The sequence below is a fragment of the Pomacea canaliculata genome, linkage group LG3 (assembly GCF_003073045.1).
Source record: "Pomacea canaliculata isolate SZHN2017 linkage group LG3, ASM307304v1, whole genome shotgun sequence".
Taxonomy (NCBI): domain Eukaryota; kingdom Metazoa; phylum Mollusca; class Gastropoda; order Architaenioglossa; family Ampullariidae; genus Pomacea; species Pomacea canaliculata.
The window spans coordinates 18273886-18296482 of NC_037592.1; the positions used below are offsets into that span (position 1 = coordinate 18273886).

Consider the following 22597-nt stretch of genomic DNA (forward strand, 5'->3'; position numbering starts at 1 on the left):
TATTGTTGTTGATGCTTAAAATGATCTAAGTCTCATTCTTGATGTCCGTTTAGGTGTTGTTAAGGTAAAAATAAACTAATCCTCACCATGATGCAGCAGAAAAAATCAGTCAGATATACTAATTATCTACTGGGGAAAGCGATTTATGAAGAGCTTTGTACTAATTATTGTTTTCCTTCATTTCCCCTATCCTGCTCAAGTGTTTGGTATGTGCTGATTGCATTTGTCAATTTGTACTACTCTACTAATTAAGATCATCTAACACACTGCATGGAATTAAAATGCGCTATAAAAGTACATTTTTCCTGAAAGAAATGATGATGATGATGATGATGATGATGATGATGATATCTATATATATATATGATTGAAACCTTTATATTTGATGAAAAACTTCATTAAAAGTACATTAATTCTTTTAGGTTTTATATATTACACGTATACATTAATGAAAAACAATTTGACCTAGAAAGTGATCTCGTGTTTGTAAAGCTGGACATTTTTTAGTGAAAGTGGTTAAGCTGTCAATATCTCAGAGTAAAAATATAACGTACAACATTCTAGAGAATATTTACTGTAGTGTATCTTCTATCGTGTTTGATATTCTGTGTGTGTGTGTTTGTGTTGTCCATCAATATTTTATAAAGCATGTATGTATGCAGTTCAGTATTATGTAACTGTTTTTCCCGAGCCTATTATTAATCATAGCATTACTGACTGCCATCCCTAAAGACAGTTTTTGTTTATTTATGTTCATCGTCCCGAGACAGCAATACGATAACCTATAGATTCACATGATTATCACTTTTTGTTTTATGGTGACTGCTGTTGTAAGGCAAGTTAAAGTCCCAACACATCACTAAAACTCTGATGTTCATTTGCGGTCATTGATCTTTGTTTGATATCCTGTTGAGGTCTCGATGTCTTTGTGTGAGACGAGGGGAGGGCCCAAACCACATATACATTCACTTTCACGCACATTCAAAAGATTTGCGAAAGGCAAACGCACTCATTTAAATGCCTCTATACTTCAAAATAAAATGCTGAAAAATATTACACAGAGACAATGTCTAATGCTTGAAGGAGAGGTAGAATTGTTTGATTTTCAGTACTAGAGAAAATGTGGAGCATAACTACTTGACTCTGAATGCCTTGAACAATGTCAAAGCTTTGCGAGGTTTGTGTGTGATACTACAGAGAAGCCATACATTCACTCTTACACTTGTCTATCAATCTGCTATCTTGTAAAATCAAATACAAAGAACTGCTTGAATTCTTTAGCCAGTATTTACTACAAGCTGTTGGAAATGTTTTAAATTGAGGACGCAGTTATGCATGCGTATGTGTGTCTTCGGTTACTTCTATTAAGACGATCCGAAGATCATACTTATACTGGACTGGAACCTGGCAAGATATGATCGAAATATGTCATTGTATTATAAAATAATAAAAACTCAGACGATTCAAATAATTAATTGGGATAGACTGACATAGAGCAGAAAAGAAAAAGACTGCAGTTTATGTGTATATGTATGCCCGTGTGCATGTCTGCATGCGCGTGCGTGTTGTTAATAAGTATGCAGGGCATGGCATAGAGTTAGAAGAGTGATAACTTCATTCCGTTTGCAGTTGCTATCACTGGATGTGTTTAGTATCTTTGGTTCTAGTGTGTGAGTGTAGGAAGACTCGTTTATACGGTTTACAGTGGGTTTTTTTCTTTAATTTACATTAGTGAAAGTTTTCTGTAGATACACACGAGATCCTTAGAAATCTTCCTTAGTTCACAGAAAATGAACTTTTCGAATGAAGGGTAAGAAGGTGCACAATGTATCCCACGAAAACATTAACAAACATGTTGACACAAAAAGGTGTACTGACTGGAAACAATGTCTTTATTTTATTGTCTCCTTTTCACTTTTAAAACTTTTCAGATAGCTTCTTGTGTAACGTGATGCCGTTATGGACTTTGAGGGATTAAAACTGCTCTCTTCTTGCCAGGACTCTCCGCAGAGTTCAGGAAGTCGTAGTAGTCAGCAATGTCGGCATATTCTTGAGTCTGACACGTGAAGCCAAGATTTAGGTGACAGCTGAACCACTTCCTAAACAAGACCAACATTTGGGTGACAGCTAAACCACTTATTAAACATCAGCAAAATTTTCATTTCATAAAATAAGTTAGCCATCATGCTCGACAGTCCATAAATATGATAGATTAGACCTTTGTGATTAAAATATTTAATTTTTTAAGAGATTCATTCAAGATATTTTACAATAAAATTGTTGAAGTTTCAAAAGAGTATTTAGTATGGAAATATATATAACTGATTGAAATATTAAAAACGCGAAAGCACGGAAGCGAACAGTCGACGTGGTTCTTACTTTTGTCTCTCCATCACGTGGCCTGCAGTGTTGATGACGTTGTGCAGACTCTCTACCTCTCGCTGCTTCTGCCGCATGTCACTCAGTATCCTGCACCATACGTCACTCAGTCAGTGTCCTGTCCTAGACCTCTATCCTTATAAACTAATATGGCGCTGTATTTCTAAAACATAACTCCCCTTGGAACCGAAGTGAACTGGTTTCCAGTAGAAGAACCAGACGGAAGTGAGAAAAATAGATTCATTGAAAGGGTTGTATTGTAAATTAGCCTAAATAAGCTTTCGTATCAGTCACAGCTCCATTTAGATAAAGAACGGATAGAACCTAGTCTTTAGACGAAACATTTTACAAGCTTAGTAGCATTTCTGTCATATTTTCTTATATTTAAAGGTCTAACATCCATGTATAAAATGTTAAAGAATAGCTTTAATGAGGTCACGTACTCATTGAAGAACCCTATTCACTCAGCTGTTGGAAAGTATTAGCGTGCAGAAAGATTAACCAAGTCATATGAAAAAAAGTACTTTGATAGACATTTGACCAAGCCGAGTACCAAAACAAAAAAGGAAACTATCAAACGCCTTTGATACATAGACTAAGCTTTGATGTTAGAGAATGGCGTTCGGTACTTGGGCTGCGTTGTAAGGTAAAACTTCTTCGGTTATTTTTCTGTATTGTTCCCTGTAGTGCTGACCAAGCTGATGTCCGTTAGAAAATTACCCATTATACACAACAAGTACCTTTGGTATTTAGCCAGACTTGTGACGTCCGCTGAACGTTTTCCGGGTGACGCGGGATTGCCTAGGTAACCGTTTTGCGAGTCCAGGTATTTCAGGAGCTCCATGGCCTGACAGATGCTGTCTCTAAAGCCGGTACACGAGCTGGAATCGCTGAGAAAATAAGCATCTAAATCAGTTGACAAGCCATCTGCCTGTCTCAAAACAAGAGGAGATAAGAATGACCATTCCAGGCACACGACGACAACATAATGAGTGTTTGTTTGTTTGTTTTTTTTTTTCTCTGAGAACCCGATTATATGAAACAACTCCGCTAGATGCGCACACAAATGTGTTGAAAATCGGGGACAAGACAGAGGCCTGGATGGTGTCTTGATGGTCACAAAACACAGTTACTGCAGACTTAGCCTGCTAAGCCATCGTGGCGCCGACCTAAACGTGCGAATTAAGTGTTGGCGCACTGTGCCACAGACAGCATTAAGTGCAGACAGAGGAGATAAGAATAGTTACTTGCCAAGAGCCTGAAAATCCCTCATCATTACTGCTACAGTATTACTGCTGCTTCTGCTGACATTATTACTGCTTTCGTGGCTACAACCCACACTACTACATTATTACTGTTGCTGTTGCTGTCACCCACACTGCTACAGCATTACTGTGGCTGTTATTATTTATTATTACCCAAACAGTATTAATGTTTTGTTGTTACCACCAACACTTCTAACATCTCGCATAAAGCAGTCCTTCTCCGACTACTATGCTACTTCTAACGATGCTTCTTTACTAACATGAATTTTAAACAAATCTTATAAAAATCAATCACTCCCTCTGCACACACATTTTTATACAAACACACACGATGTTCATCAATAGATAACCAGGGGATGTAGGACAGACTGTATCAACATTTGCAACCAGTCAAACACCTTTTATCTTAACTATATGTACCAGGCTGTCGACCGACTTACGTAGCATCCGCTCTTTTCTCGTTTCCAGATGAATCAAGGGACCTGGTAGACAAACAGAAAAACTAAACATCATGGAAAGTTAGCCTTTGTAGATGTTCGGTGCTAAAACCTGTGCTAAACACTCACTTGCACTAGTCAAAAGACACCGTTTGGTGTTCGAAACTATTAGAATAAAATTAAAGACATGTATTTGAAATTGTGTAAGCCTGTAAACAACAAACAAAATAAAGTCTTACAACATCGACTAGACGGCTTTAGAGGCAGGAACCAACAAACATCACTCACAAAGCACGTCGCAGATCGGAGTCGAGATCCTCCAAGGACCCGGATAATGACCTCAGCTGTTTGGTTATCAGGTCCAGCTTGCGCACAAGTCTGGATCATGGAATCAAAAGAGTTACACACTAGTTCTGATAACATTTAGAATCGCCACTCAAGTCCATCATAGTTACACGAAGATATCTAAAGACTCTCTTTCTCTCTCCCTCTTTACCCGTAGCAACCTCTTTCTCTCTCTCTCCCACACGCGCGATCTTCTATAATTGGAAAGGGCACAGAAAATAATAAATAAAGCAGAAAAATGCGTGTGATTTTCTAATTAAGAGGTAGAAGAAGGTTCTTTTTAACTGCTAAGCTTAATAAAGCATGGAATCAAAGGAATAGCCCTTTCATCAGTATTTGTCTGTCACCAAATACTCACTGTGGAGGCTCTCGCCTTTCGTTGATGTTGATGTGTCCAGCACAGGCACTCGATAAGAAGATTGCAGCTACCACCAGCAGCTTTTCTGTCCACATCCTCGTCGTTCTACATATAAAGACACAGATAAATATTTTCTGGTTAGTCTGTTTTTCACACAGAAATATCTTCCTCGGATACATAATATGTACATACATATACACATAATACAAACATGTATGTACACATGTACACAATGTCCACATAAATACAAAATTACACAAACATACAAAGTGTCAAGCTGCTCTGTTTTCAATAATGTAATAATAAATACATATACTACATATTGGTATTTATTTCAAGTGGAGTACGAAAACTGAAAAATGAGTATGTGACGGTTAGTAGTCTTTCAAATTACAGACAACTTGCACTGGATAATAACACGAGGGTAGTGAAACGATGTGATGTGTCTCTTTCTCATGCTTCCTTACTCCCAAATCGCATTCCGTAAATCTAGGGGTACACTTCTTTGGCAGAACAGTCAGAGCAGCTCCCGAACAATGCAGCAGACTTCAGGAATTTATACGCGTGCATCACGGCTTGTTGAAATACTTTTTAGTCGGTAACTTGCCATTTCCCACTAGAAATTATTTATTTTACCTTTTAGACATTCGCAAATTTTCTCAAAAATTGTGGCCATCAAAAAATCTCCCTTTTGGCAATCCTTGGAAACTTCTTTTAGGGCTTGTCCTCATTACCCATTTAAGTGCGAGTATTTTCTTTGTGGGAGTTTGAAAGAAGTTTGTCCCATGTGGCTGAGGAAGACGAGCTCGACAAGAGAGGTGAAGGTAACGAGATTTGACGTGGCCTATCCTGTCCTGATATGCTCAATCACTGTTGATTACCTGTCTTTAGAGCGTGCATTGCCAATGACCCAAATACAATCACTCTACAAAAAGGTGAGCCATAGAGGATGAAGATGTGAAGAAATGTCAGCAACATAACTGGCTGTCTCACACTTCTGAAATAATTGCAGATAAACGGAACTTTTCATATAAAACAAACTTTTAAAATCAGCATCCATTATAATTCCAAATATTTGTGCATCTATATTATAACATTTTTTTTATTCAAAGTTAGTAATTACTTTAAACAGGACACATTTATTATTTACTTAGTCGCATTTGGTTAGTTTTACAGCTGTTAAAAAAGTACCAGTGAAGTAGAGTAAGGTAAATGTTTTCGGATTTTCCAAAAATGTAAGGTTTGTTTCCCGTGAACTCAATATTATATGTCGATATAGTGTATTTATTTTTTATGTAAATTACTTATTTTACTTTCATGCATTCTTAATGCTTACGTTGTTAGCTCTTTGCTAAGTAGCACGTGTCTGTCACCAAAATATAGGAAGGAAAGACATTGAGGAGAAAAAAGGACAGGAAGAGAATATAGAAGAAGTAGAAATAAAGAAGAGAGAGAGAGAGAGAAATGCGGGGATGGAGAAAAGAGAGATGAGAGAAAAACTAAAGTAGTAGAAATCGAAATATATTTGAAATGAATTCGAAAAAAATGCGTTTTCACTGCTCGAAAAAGCGTGCATTGATGTAGAGGCGAGCATACATTTACAGACACTATTTCTCTTCCGTTGTCTTTGATGTTACCCTTTCGTCAGGACAAACACCCTGATTTTTCAGATTTCTGCACCTGAATCACTCCCTTCTGTCTTGCTGGCATCATGCTGTTTTGGTGAACAGGAACTCTACATTCTTATTCACTGCGAGCGTGCCGCTGTTGGAAATCAGTTTTTTTGCTTTGTTTTGTTTGTCGGATAAAACTCAAGGCTTAATTTAGGGTCTGGCACCAGCCTTCAGCTTTACGCGCAAAGCCATTACATCTGAAATGTGAAGATCCGAAAAATGCATTGGTGGGCTGCATAACCGATGACCACGGACTGTATTTATTGGACATTGCAGCATCTCATCAGCGTTTACCAGAGCCCCCGCATTGTTTACTTCGTTTGTTGTCACTATTACCGAAAAAACACAAAGCGAAAGAAAAGAAAAATACGTGTGGGCTTGGTGTGAATGAGTGGAAATCAGACAAGACTAACGGAAAAATCCGCTCTACACCCTACCAGGAGCATAAGCTACATATACACAACAGCTTGGTCATCAGACTAACAGGCACTCTCACGTTTACTCTCAAGACAAAAGAATGTCAATCCCTGTCAGGTTTCTAGCATATAAAATATTGCCCTATAAAAGCTATAAAATGATTGAGATATTACATTTGTTGAACTTAACAGCTTTGTGGAAGCTGTAAAATATTTATAGCGATAATTTTTTCAATTCAAAACTAATAAAATTTAAATCAAAAGTGTTGGCTTGTAATATGATAAAGACATGTGAGTCAGGAAACATTCTAAATTGGTTACTAAGTGGTCAAAATCTTACTCTCTTCAGTTTTAATTGCTGATCACAGCTCATCTACCTCACTCTCATTTTTAAAAAAAAGCTGATTTTGGGTTTCACAACCCATCTGAATATTTCTGTCCCCACCCCCTCTCCACTTCATGCAGAATAAAAACTCCACAACCTCACACTCAATTCCTTGACATCTCGGCCCTCATTTCAAATCCTCCACCCGTTTCATTTGTTACAGCTCGCCTGCGGCGTTTAAAGTGGTGAGATATTTCTAAATAAGATGACAGGCGACCCGCAGAGAGCCCCAGCCATCGACAATCCTTGATTCACGGCCCTGACACATGGAGGCGCTGTCATCAGCCTCGGCCTCGCATTGGTTACCAGGCTGCAACACTCCAGAAACAGTGTTTCTGCATGGCACCAGAAAATCGGAGGCTGGTGTAGAATACGGTGGTCAATCTGACGAGGAAGATGTGTGTGAGTTTTGGTGTGGAAAAAAAAATCATGTTGACGAAAGAAAAGATGGATCGGTAGTAGTGGTTATGGTGGGCATGTATATGAACAGTGAATGCTATGGATTTATGGAAAATATGCATAGGGATTGTGTTTAACATCATTTCTAGGATCTCTTGTATTTCTTTGTTGTTTAAAATGCATGCGCGCGTGCACAAACATATATATATAATTGTTTATAAAGACAATCAAAACGACATAAATCAAGGTATTAGGCAATATATATATAATAAAATCGGTAAGATTATTGTTTTATTAGTTTTTAATTGCGAAACGGTAATTTTTGTAAACAAAAAGCATTTGTAATGATATGAACTGTCAAGATTTTGATTTTTTTTCGCAAACAGCAAAAAAGAAAACTTAAGTACTCATGACAAATGTTAGTTTATGTCAATTAATGCTAAGAAAAACAAGGTTTATTTCATATTTAATATTAACATTGCATTGATTTATAAAGGAAAAAATGTTTAGAATAGTAACAATATTAGTACTGATATAACTGGACCCCCTATAAGTCCTAAAACAACTATTCCTCATCTCGATGAGCTGCTCCCACATCCCAGAGATATAAAAATACTCTTTTCAATACATTTAGACTTTTCTCTTGTTTTTTAAACTCTGACATTATCAGTTTGGTTTACAAACTGTACTCCCGTAGCGTACATAGAATAATATTTGTCTTTTTCCATAAATAATAGTTGATTACTTCTAAAATTATCTCGGCACAAGTTTACTGTTTCGAGATCATTTTTAGAAATCATTAACTAGTATTTACAGAATAAGGAAGAGACACGATGCTAAAAATAACTGAAGACAGCCTCTGTCTCCTGTAGACATCGAGACAGAGGGTCGATGCTGGAAGCGACTGTGTGCCAAGCTCTCTAATTGAAGACAAGACATGGTAAACATGAGTACAGCAGGGTGTAGAAGGGAGGTTGGAGGAATGTAAGACATTGTGTCTGCACTCATGACGTCAGACCTCGGGCCGTTACTTTGTATAACTAATGACATCAGGATGTTGACGAGATGACAAGTGACACGATGAGTGACGTCGGCAGAGCTGAACTAACTTACCGTGGGCTTGACGCACAGTCCTGCCGGCTTACAGGCTCATGCACTCTCGAACTTTGACCTCTGCTTTCTTTGTTTTTTACGTTGCAAAGTTTGGATATTGTGTTGCTCGGTCACTGCGTTCACACCACATTAAGAACAGCGGTCGTCATTAATAGGTTAATGTGCGTCTTCACGCGGGTGCGTGCATGTGTGTGCATGCGTGAGCGCGTGCGTGCGTGCGTGCGTGTGAGTGTGTGTTTTGTGTAATATCTTTTGACATATGTGCTTCGTTTGTTGTAACTGCGTGTTTGTTCTTTATCGCTTTTCTAATGACTATGCATAAATTTCATATGTGTGTGTGTGTGTTTAGTGTACATGAACTACTATCACGGTAATGTTTCTGTATGCTTGTGTGCGTGTGTATATTTAAAGTGAGTTATTTTTGCATTAAAAGAATTTGTAAAAAAAACTCTTCTTTTTTCCCACGAATTCCCTTTGTCTGACAAGACAGCTTGCCCTCTAATTGAAGTGGGACCTTGTAGCTTCTCTGACAAGAAAAATATGTTGTTTTGGGGTTTTTATTTATTTATTTTTTTTTTTTTGGCAAGGCAATCTTGAAATTTCTGATATTAGAGCCGTTTTTTGTAACCTTCCTATCTACCATCATTTTATCAGGCGCAAGTTCGCATTCTTCACAAGCATGTGAATGCTCTTTTCCTCCAAAAATAAGTTTTTATCCCTCCCTACTTGCCTAATGCAGATATCTCCGTTCTTTAAAAAAAAAACAACTTCCTTTTCTACAATCGACAGCATGAAAGCATTAACGAGAACCGATGCCAACTGGTCACGGAGTCCCTGCAGATGGAGATGCATCGACTGTGGCGCCCTCTGGGGACTCTTTTCGCTTTCACGCCCTGTGAGCCGTCTTGCGACTGGTTATTGTTCTCCACAAAAATTCTTTGTACAGAACACAGGACTAAGAGCTGGACGGTGAATGTATTGAAATTTATGTGCAGGACAATTTAATTTCCTCAGGCCTGCTCATTTTGATGACACTGAGAAATTTGTAAACTCATTCCTTAAATCAGGCTTGCTCCCACAACACCATTGATGGGAGTCCTCATCAAGCAAGTCCTCATGATGAGTAAACCTCTTCCAAATCTTTTTCGACAATTGACGGTGTATTTCCTTGATTCGAGTGTAAAGTTCTCACACGGAATTCTGAATCTTCCAGCTTTGGCTCCAGATGGAGTTGAAGCATATTGAAAGGAGAGTTGGAGTTAACACAGGATACTCGTCTCCAACACGACTACATAAGCACTGAAAGAGAGGCTGCGGGGGTGAGGCTGATACTGATTAAAGGTTGATTGAATTAGACACTTAAAGGACAGACGAGGTATGTAGGAGACTGTGCTGCTTTTTGCTGCTTTCATCGGCTGATCGAATAAGCTCCCTTTCTCCTTACTATTTAGCTCCTTTTTCAGGACCTAGGCACGCACACAGAACAAAACCTTTGGGTTGGTATTCACGTGAAGGTTTTAACTAACATCCCAGCGTGACACGAGGGCTGGAAGAATCGTCGAGCAAATCCTTTTTTTTCTGTTTAAAGTACCAATGCTTTAATACCTGAGCGAAAGAAAAATCTAAACAAAACTTTGTCTTGGATGTTAGTGTTCTTAGCATTTCGCTAAATACCAGGAACCTCTTCTTTCAACAGTCAGTCAATGTGACCCACCGCGATACTTGCAGTGGCCAGAGAAAGAAGTATCCATAGATTTTTGTAAATCTTTGCAGCCTAATGACAATATACAAAGAAGTGAAACGACATTGCTAATACATGTACATGGCATTTTCCTTGTTTTCTAATATGTTAATAATTAATGAGCATAAAGAGAGTGAAAGATAATCCCTCGCTTACTATTTCTAGACATAAGCTTGAGAAGTGCATGTCAAGAAGATACTAGTATGCATATCATGCCTTTGTCATAACATCACAAGCGTTCTCGTCTGCGCTATCATTGCTGACTAGTTTGAGACGAGACATCGTTTAGGACTGAGATGTGTTGTGTATAAAAGCAATATGACTGTGAGAAAGGCTTTTAGACAATAGTACAGAGATGGAGATACGAAGAGAGTGAAATACAGACATGGAAGCAAGAGACTGCCAAAGAGTGAGAGCCCGGGGATCACACAAAACAATGCATGACATGAGTGGTCGGGTGGGAAAAAGTACGCCACATTCAGTGGCAATGTCGTTTCCTCATTCATAAAACCCTCACTTCGTTTCAACCTCTCTTCTGAGGATTAGAGAGAATGAGACGACCGTAGTTAACACGACCGTCGTCAGACAGCCGACCTCTGATCACAAACATAAGAAGAAACGGACGAAAGATTTAAAGGGTGGTATAAGCCAATCTCAATAACTTTCCGTCTTCCCCCACCAGGCTACAAAGACGAGAACATCGACCGAAAAAATCGACCTAAAGGGGATCGAGACATTTATTCAAAGGCGCATCGCAATCCTCCTCTGGTTAAGTCCTTCCATCCATGCTGATTCCCCGTATGAAGACGAGCTTTTCAATCCTTTGGTCTCGAGGACGTTGGTGTAAAATCTTTGCCCCTACACTCCAGCTGCAGCTGTGTGGAACTGTCTGTAAGAGTGCAAGCCCTTTATTTTCAAATCACTGGGTTGGGCTCAATACAAGATTTGATATTTTCTCTATTCTCAAAGAATAGCCTCCTACCCGACTCTTCTTCGACGAGGTACGCTCTTTGTACGCATTCACGTAAGAAAGATCATCGCCATGATGTCGTAAATGATGAAGGGTAGCCTAATTAATGTAGTTTCAGCTCTTCTATTGTCTATAGCCTTCCTACCTTAAACACATATGTGCATTTCATTCTTTACATAGTGTTTTTTCTGTCTTTTGAAGGCTTCTATTGCGAGAATGGAGACAAAAAGGCGGGCTTTTCACTCACACTTTGCGAAATGCTAGCTTATTCTGATTCTATCCCAGAGACAAATTTTGCATTCTAATGGAATTTAAGTTGACAGTACGCGTTGACAACGTATGCAGCAGGTGGTGAGGACTTCTTCAGAAGGGGGATGAAAAAGAGTCTTTGAAGATTTCACATGAGCCCCGCTAAGAACCATAAATATTGTTTAAAAGACCCAAACCCATTTAATAAAACGTACATAACATCTTTAGGTGAATGTAACATGCTGCAATATTCTCTGCTAAGTATGCAAAGGTAATGTCCTTAAAACTAATCGAGTTACATTGTATCTCTAGTCTGGGAAAATGCAAATTTATAATTAGTAAGGACCATTACTTCATTATCTTTTACTAGGTAGAAGTCTTACTTTTACATTATTTTGTTTTTGTTTTTCTTAGATATTTAGTTTTTTTCTAATTTATTGTTTGCTTATTTAATTATTTTTTCTGTTTCTTTACTTCCTTTTTATCTTTTTTTCTTTTCGGTGGTTATTCTTGCGAGCTTCCTATAATGAAGCTGTGCAAGAGAAAGCCGTTCACTTAATGCTGTTAAAGTCAAGAAAGCACAGGCAACCTATGGAGAGATGGGAGAAATCTCTTATTTAGTTGTCTACCATGTACAGGCTATCATCGAGAACAGTTCCTAAAACCTACAGAAACAAACAGAAAAAAAACAACAAAATAAATAAAGCTAAAAAGTATTAATGCTATATTAATTGAATAGCTTGAACCGTGCTCAGATTTGTTCTATCGTGTTCTAGCATTTTAACATTTGGTGAATATCATAAAGCCGATGTCTTTTCACAGCCATTAGGAAAAGAACTCAGAATTTTCAGATCAGTAAGTACTTAAGATTGATTTGAGATGAAGGTCGAGATGTAGAGATGTAAAAGACCTACAACACCTACAACAGCTATGACGTCAGAAGTTTAAAATTAGCACCGTACAGAGGCATACATCAGGCTTTCTTACATATAAATATATAGTCGTATTGCATGCTGGGTCTACACTAGATAGCTTCAACAGCAGCAGGAGAACACCACTCTGACGCGCTTCACAGCAGGAGAACGCCACTCTCACGTTTCCACACGAGAACCGTCGTCCTCCTCCGAAGACCAAGCAAGTAATGGCGCAGCTTCCCTCAGCATCTGTGGGAGAGGAGCTACTTCATACCGAATCTTCCTACACTGTCTCTGACAAGATTGATTTCACAAGTTCGATTTTACGTTGGAATGGCTCTCCACTGTTTCCGGTATTCCTCTCGCAAATGTTTTGAAAGGCCAACCTTCCGGTTTGGACATTCCTGGCACAACATATCTTTGTACTTGGCCTCTGATCGCCGTTTTCCATCGAACTTAATCCCACTTGTGGAGCTGCGCATGCTGTCTTGACGCTGTCCTCAAGATCCGCTGAAGCCCTTTTCTGTGAAAAGCATTTCATAAATACTATATTTTTATTGTGAGAGCTTGTAACGGGAATAGTGTTCGTGGCAGGCAGGATGAGTTGGGTGAACAGTTTGCTTTATGCAGATGCCTAGTCTTTCAGAAGGGCTCATCCCATACAAGCGGAAATCCCATGTTTGCTGATCACAGCTCGACGACCAAAATACGAGACAAAACCGTCAATGGAACTTTAAACCGCAGGTCGCTGAGTCGTTCACAGGGCGCCAGAAGACCTCTTGTTGCTCAGTAGGTGCTTGGAGCTGAAGCAAGTAATGGTAAGGACTTGAGGTCCTTGAAACCAAGACGATTTTCCTGCTTGGAGAAAGTGGGGCAAAGAATCTGCCTTATTTCCCTTGCGTCTTTTGATACGAGTGAATGAAACGAGCTTGACGATTGTACGAGTACATGACAACTGTATTTGAAAGGAATTTTAAATTAAAAATCCATTTTGATTTAGCGATTGATGTAAGAAGGTGTAGAAACGAGGATTAACCTTGCAACGCTGTTTACATTCAATCTTACCTTAGTCAAGATTTGTTTTCACAGATATACTGGGAACGAGAAAAGTGCGTTCAGTTATAAATTTACGCAAACAGTAAGACCCAGCAGTATAAATATACGTTCCTCCTGACATAAACCTAACAGTATAACATATTACACTCCTTGCAAAAAGTCACCAGTGTACAAAAAAATTACTCCCTAATATGTTTTATACCCAGCAGTATAAAACCATGTTACTCTTCCCATCAGCCCAGGAGTATAAAAACACGTTGCTCCTCACATAAATCACGTTTATCGGTGAAACTGTTTTTTTTTTTTTTTGCATGTGCTAGCTTATATTTGACAACCAAGACCAGTGGACCTCTATAGATGGTACCAGTCGAATAAATGAAGGTGTGAATGTTCTAGTAACACGCCTTACTTTTACAACTATGAATATTTACACATGTTCGCACACATGAACGTTCTGTGGATATGTGAGGTTTACAAAAGGAGTGTACAAAACATCTTCCACCCTGCACTACAGTTCACACGTGTTAGAAGCTCCATCTTTAAACTTTAAACTTAAAATCCACCACGATCGTGCTTTGTCGGGTTTCGACACATGGGATGCAACGCTCTTCAATTATTTATCATCCTTGTTTTCTCAGATTAGTTTAGCCACTTCTGGTGTCTGTGCTGAACAATCGGTCTGTCCAAGATGGTGCGTGGAGCCCGATCTCAATGACTTTCTAGCCGCGCCCTCCGTGTCGCCACAGTTGAAAGCCTGGGATGCCGCCGTCTACAGTGCGAGCCGTGCCACTCGTGCTGAAGTGGCCAGGGAACACCGAGTGACAAAGGACTTACTTCTGCCGCCAGCGAGACGTTATTCGTCACTTTAATTTCATCCGAAGCAGCGAGAACTTCTGGCCTGAGAACGCCTGTCGCTCTGGGTTACCGATTTCAAAAGACATCTCGCGTCCTCCCTTTACCTCAAGGCCGAGCTTTGTCCTCACCTCATCACCTACAGCCGCAACAACAGATTTCAACAACTTTTTTCTAGTCATGATGGTTGGGGTAGCATTTGGCCCCCAGGCCGTCTTGTAGGTGCCTCCGTCTCCCACCCAGACATCATGCACTCGAATCTTTGCTTAACTGTTTTATTTTCTCTCGTCAATGGGAAACTCGCATTTAGCACATTTAAATGACAAAGTCATCCGTTAGGGACAAATGGCAAGACTGCACACACGCACACAGGTCTTAAAAATATTTTAATGCAGGAATTATGTGTATTTATGAGACAGTTTTGTCATTACCTATGGCAAAGATTTGTTAGTGTTTCTCTATTTTCTTTCAGTGCCCAATCTAGTTTCTTTCTAACTGTCCTCAGTAATTGAATCCTTGAATTTCCAGGTGGACCGGGTCCTCAAACCACTGCGTCACAATGACTTCCTGCCAAGAACGATTGTGCAAAAGGGTCGTTGTCGCTCGCAAGTGCCACATCTAATTCTCGAAATCAAGAAAGGAAGCGGTAGGTGAGTGCAAATAAAATCAACACAACCAATGGTAGTGCAAATGCGATCAACACGAAAGTGCGGTTGTCGTAAAGACAGGCCGGAACAATAACGGCTTCACACTTAAGGTCCAGCTGCGCCAGCAGTAGAAAAGTCCAGTGAACAGTGAACAATGAACACTTCTATGAAAGCCTGGACGCTGCGCTCACTTCCCGTCTATGAAGCTGGATGTGACTAAACTCCAGGTCGCTAATTTTCATCAAGCTGTGTCAACAACATAACGTGCTGAAAGACCATCAGGCACTGAGATTGAGTCTGGATCAGCTGATGGTCTGAACAACGTGGTGAACATGACCCGAAAAGTCTGGAAAATTCCTCCTGATTAATTGCAGGCCAGAGGCACGATCAGGTCAAAATACAATCCGGAACTGACGTAGTGGGAGTCCGCGCATGCGTACTAATGCGTGCAATTTCAAGGTTGCAAAGTTTATGGTACAGGTGTGAAATGAAAGCCACGAAATGACTGTGTTTTGTCTTCAATCTCAGTGATGCGGAAGACAATAACTCTTCCAAAGGTAACCCACAAACTAAAAAAAAAAACAATCACAAGACAAAAAACAAAAACAACCTGTTATTAGGAATAAATGTATGTCGTTAAAGACCCACCCAAGTGTATGTTTAAATCTCTTTGTAACCACTTCGACAGACGGCGTCAAAAGACTTCGTAGCAATGTTAACAGACCATCAGAATCACCAAATTCAACACATCATTCTAAATAAAAGATGAGAAAATGCCCTTTTTTTAGTTAAATCTGGTAAAAGGCTGATTTGAAGCATGAATAATAGTTGACTTGCATGCTGAAAAAGAACCTTTAAATGCATAGTAAGCATGTGAAGAAAATTAACTAAAGGAAAATTTCAGCTGATAGGCAGAAGTGGTTGAAATCTCAGTCTTTTGTCCATAAGTAGTTCAAATCTCGGTATTTCTGTTTAGTGTATTCTGTCCTTCAAATGTAGGCATACAAAGCTCATATATATATAGATGTCATATGAACCTGAATGCGCTTTAACTTACAAAGCCTTCTCGTTGGCAGGAACCTTATGTGAATTTAATTTTCTACATTTTTATGGAAACGTCACGGGCATCTGCTCTTCGTGTGCATGTCGATGTTTAGAAATCTGTTTCCTGATTGAATGGTTTGGATGCACATATTTTCGGAATTTTTTTTACTATCTTTTGCATTGTATTCTTGTCTGATTTTTTCAGATTCAGTGTTGAACGTATTTCAAAAACATAACGCAAATATTTTATGGCATCAATATGTCACGTGACGCATCGCATCAGCAAAATCCTTTTCTTTATGCTTTTATTGGAATTGGGTACATTTTGTAATGAGTTTCAGAAATCTGTTTGTGTCAAGCGACATTCCCCAGACATTACACTGGTGAGCAGAGGTCCCGGGAAGGCGGGGGAGGTGTCATCAACTGCTGTTGCGATGTGGCTGTTGAGCAAGCTGTCTGCTGCTGATAAGCGCGAGACTGAATGCAGGGACACTCGGGGCAGCGATAAGAGTTGTTCTCAATGCTTTACATCATTGCATCTGGCCATCAGTAACCCTGACAAAATCTCAAAGCCATCTCTGCAGTTATAGATGTCCCGTAAGTCAGCATGGCTCGATGGGGATGGAGATGGGGATGGAGATGGGATGGAGATGGAGATTATTGTCGTGCTTACCCCACTCCCTGCAGGGTGAATCATTAGCTTGTCCCTTCTTCCTCTTTCACGTTTAAAAAAATTCTTAACCTTCTCTTCTCTCGCAATATTATTAACATTTAATTTGGAACTAGTAAAGTTGGAACATTTGGCATTCGACTGCGTAAAGTTTTAGTATATTTCTAAAAACGACATACAATGATCTATGTCGACCCACACCTTTGTGATTCGCTCACGTAAGTCAAAAAGATACTACACAACGCCGCCACCCGTCCTTTCCGTCATAGCACGTCGGGTGGTTTGCAGGTCCTTTTTTCTTTGTTTTTTGTTTTTTATTTTCTGAAGCACCTCCCTAAAGTACTTATTCCAGAAATCGTCCTTTTTGTGGAAGTCAAGGGAGGTTCGTTTAACAGCAGGCTCTAACAGCCTCAGTCTTGCTTTCTATGGTGATTTCTTGCCATAACGAGTTGCTCTTCTTTAAAATAACTAAACTAGATGGAATCTATACTATATATTAAATGTAAGAAAGAAAAAGTTATAAAAGAAAAAGAAATTAGAAATGAAGGAAAAAGATGGAAAAAACGAACAAATAAACGAGTAATCAAATAAATGAATGAAAAGTGGACTGAGCGAGAAAGAGAAATACATATAAATTACATTTTTAAAAACTTTTGATGATAAATGAAATGTAATAGGTTCACCGCCCTGGATAAACACAGCAATAACACTTGATGTGTTTACGTTCGGCTTCTTTTATTTAAAAACATCTCAGAAATGCAGCCGCACTCTACTATTTAGGTGTACTTGCATTATTTCGATGAAATATATGATTAACATACTTCGCATATGAACTGAAACCGGGCTAGCATCCTCTGAGCTAATGCAACAATCTGTCAAGGACTAACCGGACGAGATAATTCTCCACTCGCTTCTGCCACTCACCTGTCCTTCGTATGTGCAAGTAGGTTGTTAAGCTTACAGACCCTGACCTCAGCCGACAGCTTTCTCTGCATGACTACTGTCAACATTCTGACTAAAATCCCAACCCAAGCCTTCAGTTTAAGGTTTAACTGTAACTTTAACTCCAACGTTATCTTATGAACAATTAAAATATTATACACTCACGCGCGCGCACATACAAACAACCGTAAACGTAATTATCAAAAACATAAAATGGATGTTTTAAGAATCTATATACACCGTTTGCATTCAAAACCGTTTCCTGCACAGATTATGCTTTAAAAACTTGAATAAAAGCGGTCACCAGATGATCTACTTCAAGTGCTGCAGTTTGCAGACATAAAGACACCAGCGGACGGCTTGCGCATGCGCAGCAGAAGTTCGGGTTCAAATGTTCAAACCTCTCTGCTGGGTAGCAGCATTCCCCTAATGCCCGTATTTTTTGGTAATAAAATATGAGATTGTTTATTTCTTACCTGACACAGTTCAGCAGTATTGTCAAAACTAATGCGCAGTATTTTCTCCCCCTGTATTAGATTATTCAATGTTTATTATTAAAAACAACAGTATAAATAAAGTGAGGTTGAAGTGCCACAGCCATTTACCTTACCACGCGCTGGAACATTAATCATTTCCCTTTCCATGGACAGCTACTGGAGTCTAAAAAACAATAAATACTTAAAATCGCAGTATTTATTATATTGACTACTAAACCATAGTAATGCTACTATTGCCTGGCTGTTCAGGAGGAGTGTCGGTCAACATCGACTCCAAGTTTCGTTCTTAATTAGAAAGAGTGAGCATTACAAACTCCAGTTTGAAGGTATGGCACGAACTATGTTCAGTCTAGAGAAAGATGGTGGAGGGAAATTTATCGTCTGTTCATCGATCCTTGCAGTTCACTGGCTGAGTTTTTGTGTACAAAGACAGGAGGGAAAAATTCTCTTGGGTTCCCGTAACGAAAAAAAAGACAAAGAACGAGTTTATTTCAGCAAACACCTGACAGTATCAACTGCACTTCACGAAAGTGCAAGAAAGGTATGATTAGTATGAAACAAAATCTGTATAATGTGTGTATATATATATATGTAGTAACGATAGAAAGTAGTAACGACCACATGGAGAGACTTATTGCTGACATATTTTGTTACCACATTATTAAGAATGTAACTTTGATTACCTGAACCTCATTCATGATGGAAAGGATAACCCAATCAGAACACCGCTGAAGGACTACATTACAGACACGGTAAAGCATCAACATAGACTGTGGCTACTACAACGAAAGAACTTTTCACACAGTAAGCCTCTCTCAAGGAACTATATTTTTTGCAATGGTCTTACGACGTAAAAACTACCTACCACGATAAGCACTTGATGTAAGAATATTCACCTTAAATTCTAAGTCACTACTTATGGCTGCATTTTCACCTGCGCACAAAAAAATATGTTTCCTAAAAACCGATTATTTTCTTCATTTTTACTTTACTTTCTCAGTCTGCAATTTTTACTAAGGTATCGCTATCATTAGTTCTTGAGAAAACGAAACATGCGAAGCGTATAATTATGTTCTATAAGATACAGTTGAGTACACGTCGAAAGTTTCATGAACTTACACATTATTTTCTATTCTTTTAGTTTTTTGGATTGAAAAACAATTCTTTTGGTTTGATTTCTTAGACAGAACAGGGAGAGAAAGAACTTTTTTTTCTATCTTGGTAGTTCAGGCTACTAAAAGAATTTTGAAATAAATTTATCGTCACAAGACAACATTAATGATTTAAATTTGTTCATGTGAATCGTTAATTGTTTGAAAAAGTGTCCTTTATGTTATTATAATTACTAAAGTTAAAAGCGTGCATGTAGAGAAAAGGTCCATACCTATGGAGTTACCTAAAGTTAGTTTTGAAAATGTATGTCTAAAAGCGTATGATTTGTATTTGTTAAATGTTCCATATTTTCAAAATTAAAAATACAAAACATCTAAAACAACATAAAAAAAATCCCAGCGATTTCACAATCCCCAAACAATTTCCAAACTCACTTAAAAAAACTAAAATAATAGAACTCACCTTCTTTCTGTCCTCTTGTTAAATTTATTTTTCTGCCGGGAGCTTGACACTTCTTTAATTGTTCTTGGAACACTACCGTGTCCTGTCCTTTTATGTTGTACTTCTGTTGATGTTGAGAAATATTGCAGTAACGATGGTGGTGAAGGCAGTTATTTCTCTTTCTTTCTCATTCGCTTGTTCTTCCTCCTGAAAGGACTTTGTGTTCGTGCCCTGTGCAGCCCGCAGACCCGCTAGTACCCAAACGGCCGAGGAACCCGAGCTTTTATGTAGGCTACCTGCAATGCCGAAATTACAGACAAAGACCAAAGATGGAGCGGGGGGAGGGGATCACGCTAGTCAGCCTCCGCCTTGTCACGTGCTGCACGTGGAGGAGACAAGCAGTAGCAGCAGCAGCTCCAGCCTTGCTGCTGCAGACAGACCACTGTCGTGCGGAGGACAGCTGAAGCTGTGCTTGCATCTGACGACAGGCTGTTGCACAGATTGCGGGAATTTCAGTCTACGAAGGTTCAGTTAACACTAACGCAAATTTGTCAGGTGAAAAACAAGTTGTCTTTTTGTCATTTTTAACGTCCAAATGCGATTTTTCATTCTCTCTCTCTGTCACACTCGAATCCACCAACCCACCCACACACACTTCATCAAAGGTCAGATCCGCATCAGAAAAACATGACCAGGCAGATCAAAAACAGGAGAATTCAATGTTGGGGGTCGCCATTTACCTGTTTGTGATACCTTCGCGACGAATAAGAGTGACGACACGTTATGACATTGTCTCCCCTGTCGGCAAGCAGCGCCACTCGACCAACACCTGGCAGGTGTTCGTGTGGGTGCTCAGTAGCTGTGCAGTGGCTTGGAAACCGTCTGAGCGTCACCAGCCTGAGTGACTAGTGTTTTGTCCCTCAGATACACTATCTCTGTTTGCCAAGTTTTCACCCCTCTGAATATCAGTGACGAGGACTGCAACGAAATTTCTAGGAGAGGGTCAATCATAAAGGTTGATATGTCGACAAATAAGATTTTTTTTTCTATTTTGATGTCTTCGTTCATATTCACAAACAAACACGAAGCTTTGGACACTCCCTTTTGTCACCGGCACTGTAAAAATTATAAATAATATGTGTATGAATGTATATGAGTGAGTGTGCGCGCGCGTTTGTGCGTGTTCTTATCCTAACTTCGTGTCTTGTCTCTAGTCCAGAGATAAAAATTCGTTAGAAGTAAGGTATTCCAAAAAAGCAGGAAATTCATGGAGCAAAAAACGAACAGATTGGAAGAGGAACTTAAGCTCTCCGTCGTACATCATGTCCGTGGGTATTCTATTTAACACTTATTTTTTTCAACAAATCTGACTTCAAACAAAAAACTACAGTACAATATTTTTTCTTATAATCTTCAAATAAGTTATAAATTCTATTCAAACCTTGAAACTACAGTTTGGCTCTTAGTAATAAGGAAGTGTAATGGAAACTTCGTGACAAATATTTTGCTAGATAGATGAAGCCACCCAAGTGTCTGGTGATCAGCAACCACTTGTAGCTCACAAATCTCTCGCGGCTCTCATCAGCCGGAACATTCAAACTTCCTCCTCATCGCTTTCTTCTTCTGCAGAATGAACACAATGAACACAATGAACACTTGAAAAAAAGTTTTTAGAGAGGAGAGAAGAGTCATCTGCCTACCGTTGATATGATGCTGCACGACAATATCAAGAACAGTGAATAGTTCTATACTGTCATAACCCGTGGGTCGGCGAATCTCAAGTCGTGTTGCTAGTCCTTGTCTGGCATCAATGTCCGCCTGGAAGCCCAACAAGTCGCAGATTGGAGCAACGTAACCTTTAACACAGCCTTGACTTCAATTTTTAATTTTCTATAACTGAAGGCCTAATCTTGATATAGACTTCAATATTTATAATATCTCAGGCTTCTATCTGTCTAAAAATCATCTTCATAATGAAAACTTTTTCTCTGTAAACCCTACTTTCTTTCACTCTATCTCTCTTTTTCTCTCTCTTTGTTTGTGTGTGTATGCCCTCGCGCGTGCGTGCTCGTGGGTTATTTCAGTTTGCCGACCTTCCTTTGAGTAATGGTTATTCTATTCTCCCGTGGGTGAGAAACTCATCGAACGGGGTGACGCCTAATTACTTTCCCTGATGTTGGTGCAAACAAGCCATAGCTGGTATTCCACAGCCCTTTAAGACTGATACAGAACAAAACTTTAAAAATTGTTTTTATGTGAGCGAGGTGTGGAATGTCCACAAGAGAACGATGGAAGACGCAGTTCCTCAAGTTCAAGTCCATTCTCCCAAACTGTGAACAGCTGGCTTTTTGTGAACCTAGTGAGCGCTGCTTCATGAATTGTAAACACAACAACAACCAAATTAAATCACTTCTGTTTTCGTAGCAGTGGTATTCTCTCTTCCTTTTACCTAATGTTACTTGTGTGTTAAATTTTAACAAGGGTAAAATAGAGCAAAAAATTTATATTTACGCCAGTATTCTGACATGTCTCATTTCTCGCTTCACAGATCATATCTGAATTTATTTTGATATCAGGATGATTCAGATCATCTAATGGGGGCAAGGTTTTATCATCATCGAAAGGTCTTCCAGCAAGGATGCTTCTACTTCAAAAGGATACAAAAGGCTTTGAAGAAGTGCTACAAAAAGG

General features: G+C 39.1%; 1 protein-coding gene across 1 annotated transcript; it reads right to left on the reverse strand.

The window, feature by feature from the left end:
* Window positions 1-1014: 1014 nt before the first annotated feature.
* LOC112560864 lies at window positions 1015-20184 on the reverse strand. Its single transcript, XM_025232959.1, has 7 exons — window positions 19928-20184; window positions 4785-4889; window positions 4370-4459; window positions 4085-4126; window positions 3120-3269; window positions 2380-2469; window positions 1015-2099 (listed from the first exon to the last, which is right to left on the reverse strand). Exons 2-7 carry the CDS (start codon window positions 4877-4879, stop codon window positions 1958-1960), a joined length of 609 nt encoding a protein of 202 aa, XP_025088744.1. The 5' UTR covers window positions 4880-4889; window positions 19928-20184; the 3' UTR covers window positions 1015-1957.
* Between the last annotated feature and the right edge of the window lie 2413 nt (window positions 20185-22597).

Excerpts from the sequence above, each read along its gene's own strand:
- LOC112560864 (XM_025232959.1), bottom strand. The coding sequence starts at position 4,879 with ATGTGGACAGAAAAGCTGCTGGTGGTAGCTGCAATCTTCTTATCGAGT. Across the intron at positions 4,460-4,784 it reads GAAAGGCGAGAGCCTCCACA|ACTTGTGCGCAAGCTGGACC; the intron begins GTGAGTATTTGG and ends TCCATGATCCAG. Across the intron at positions 4,127-4,369 it reads TCCGATCTGCGACGTGCTTT|GTCCCTTGATTCATCTGGAA; the intron begins GTGAGTGATGTT and ends TTTGTCTACCAG.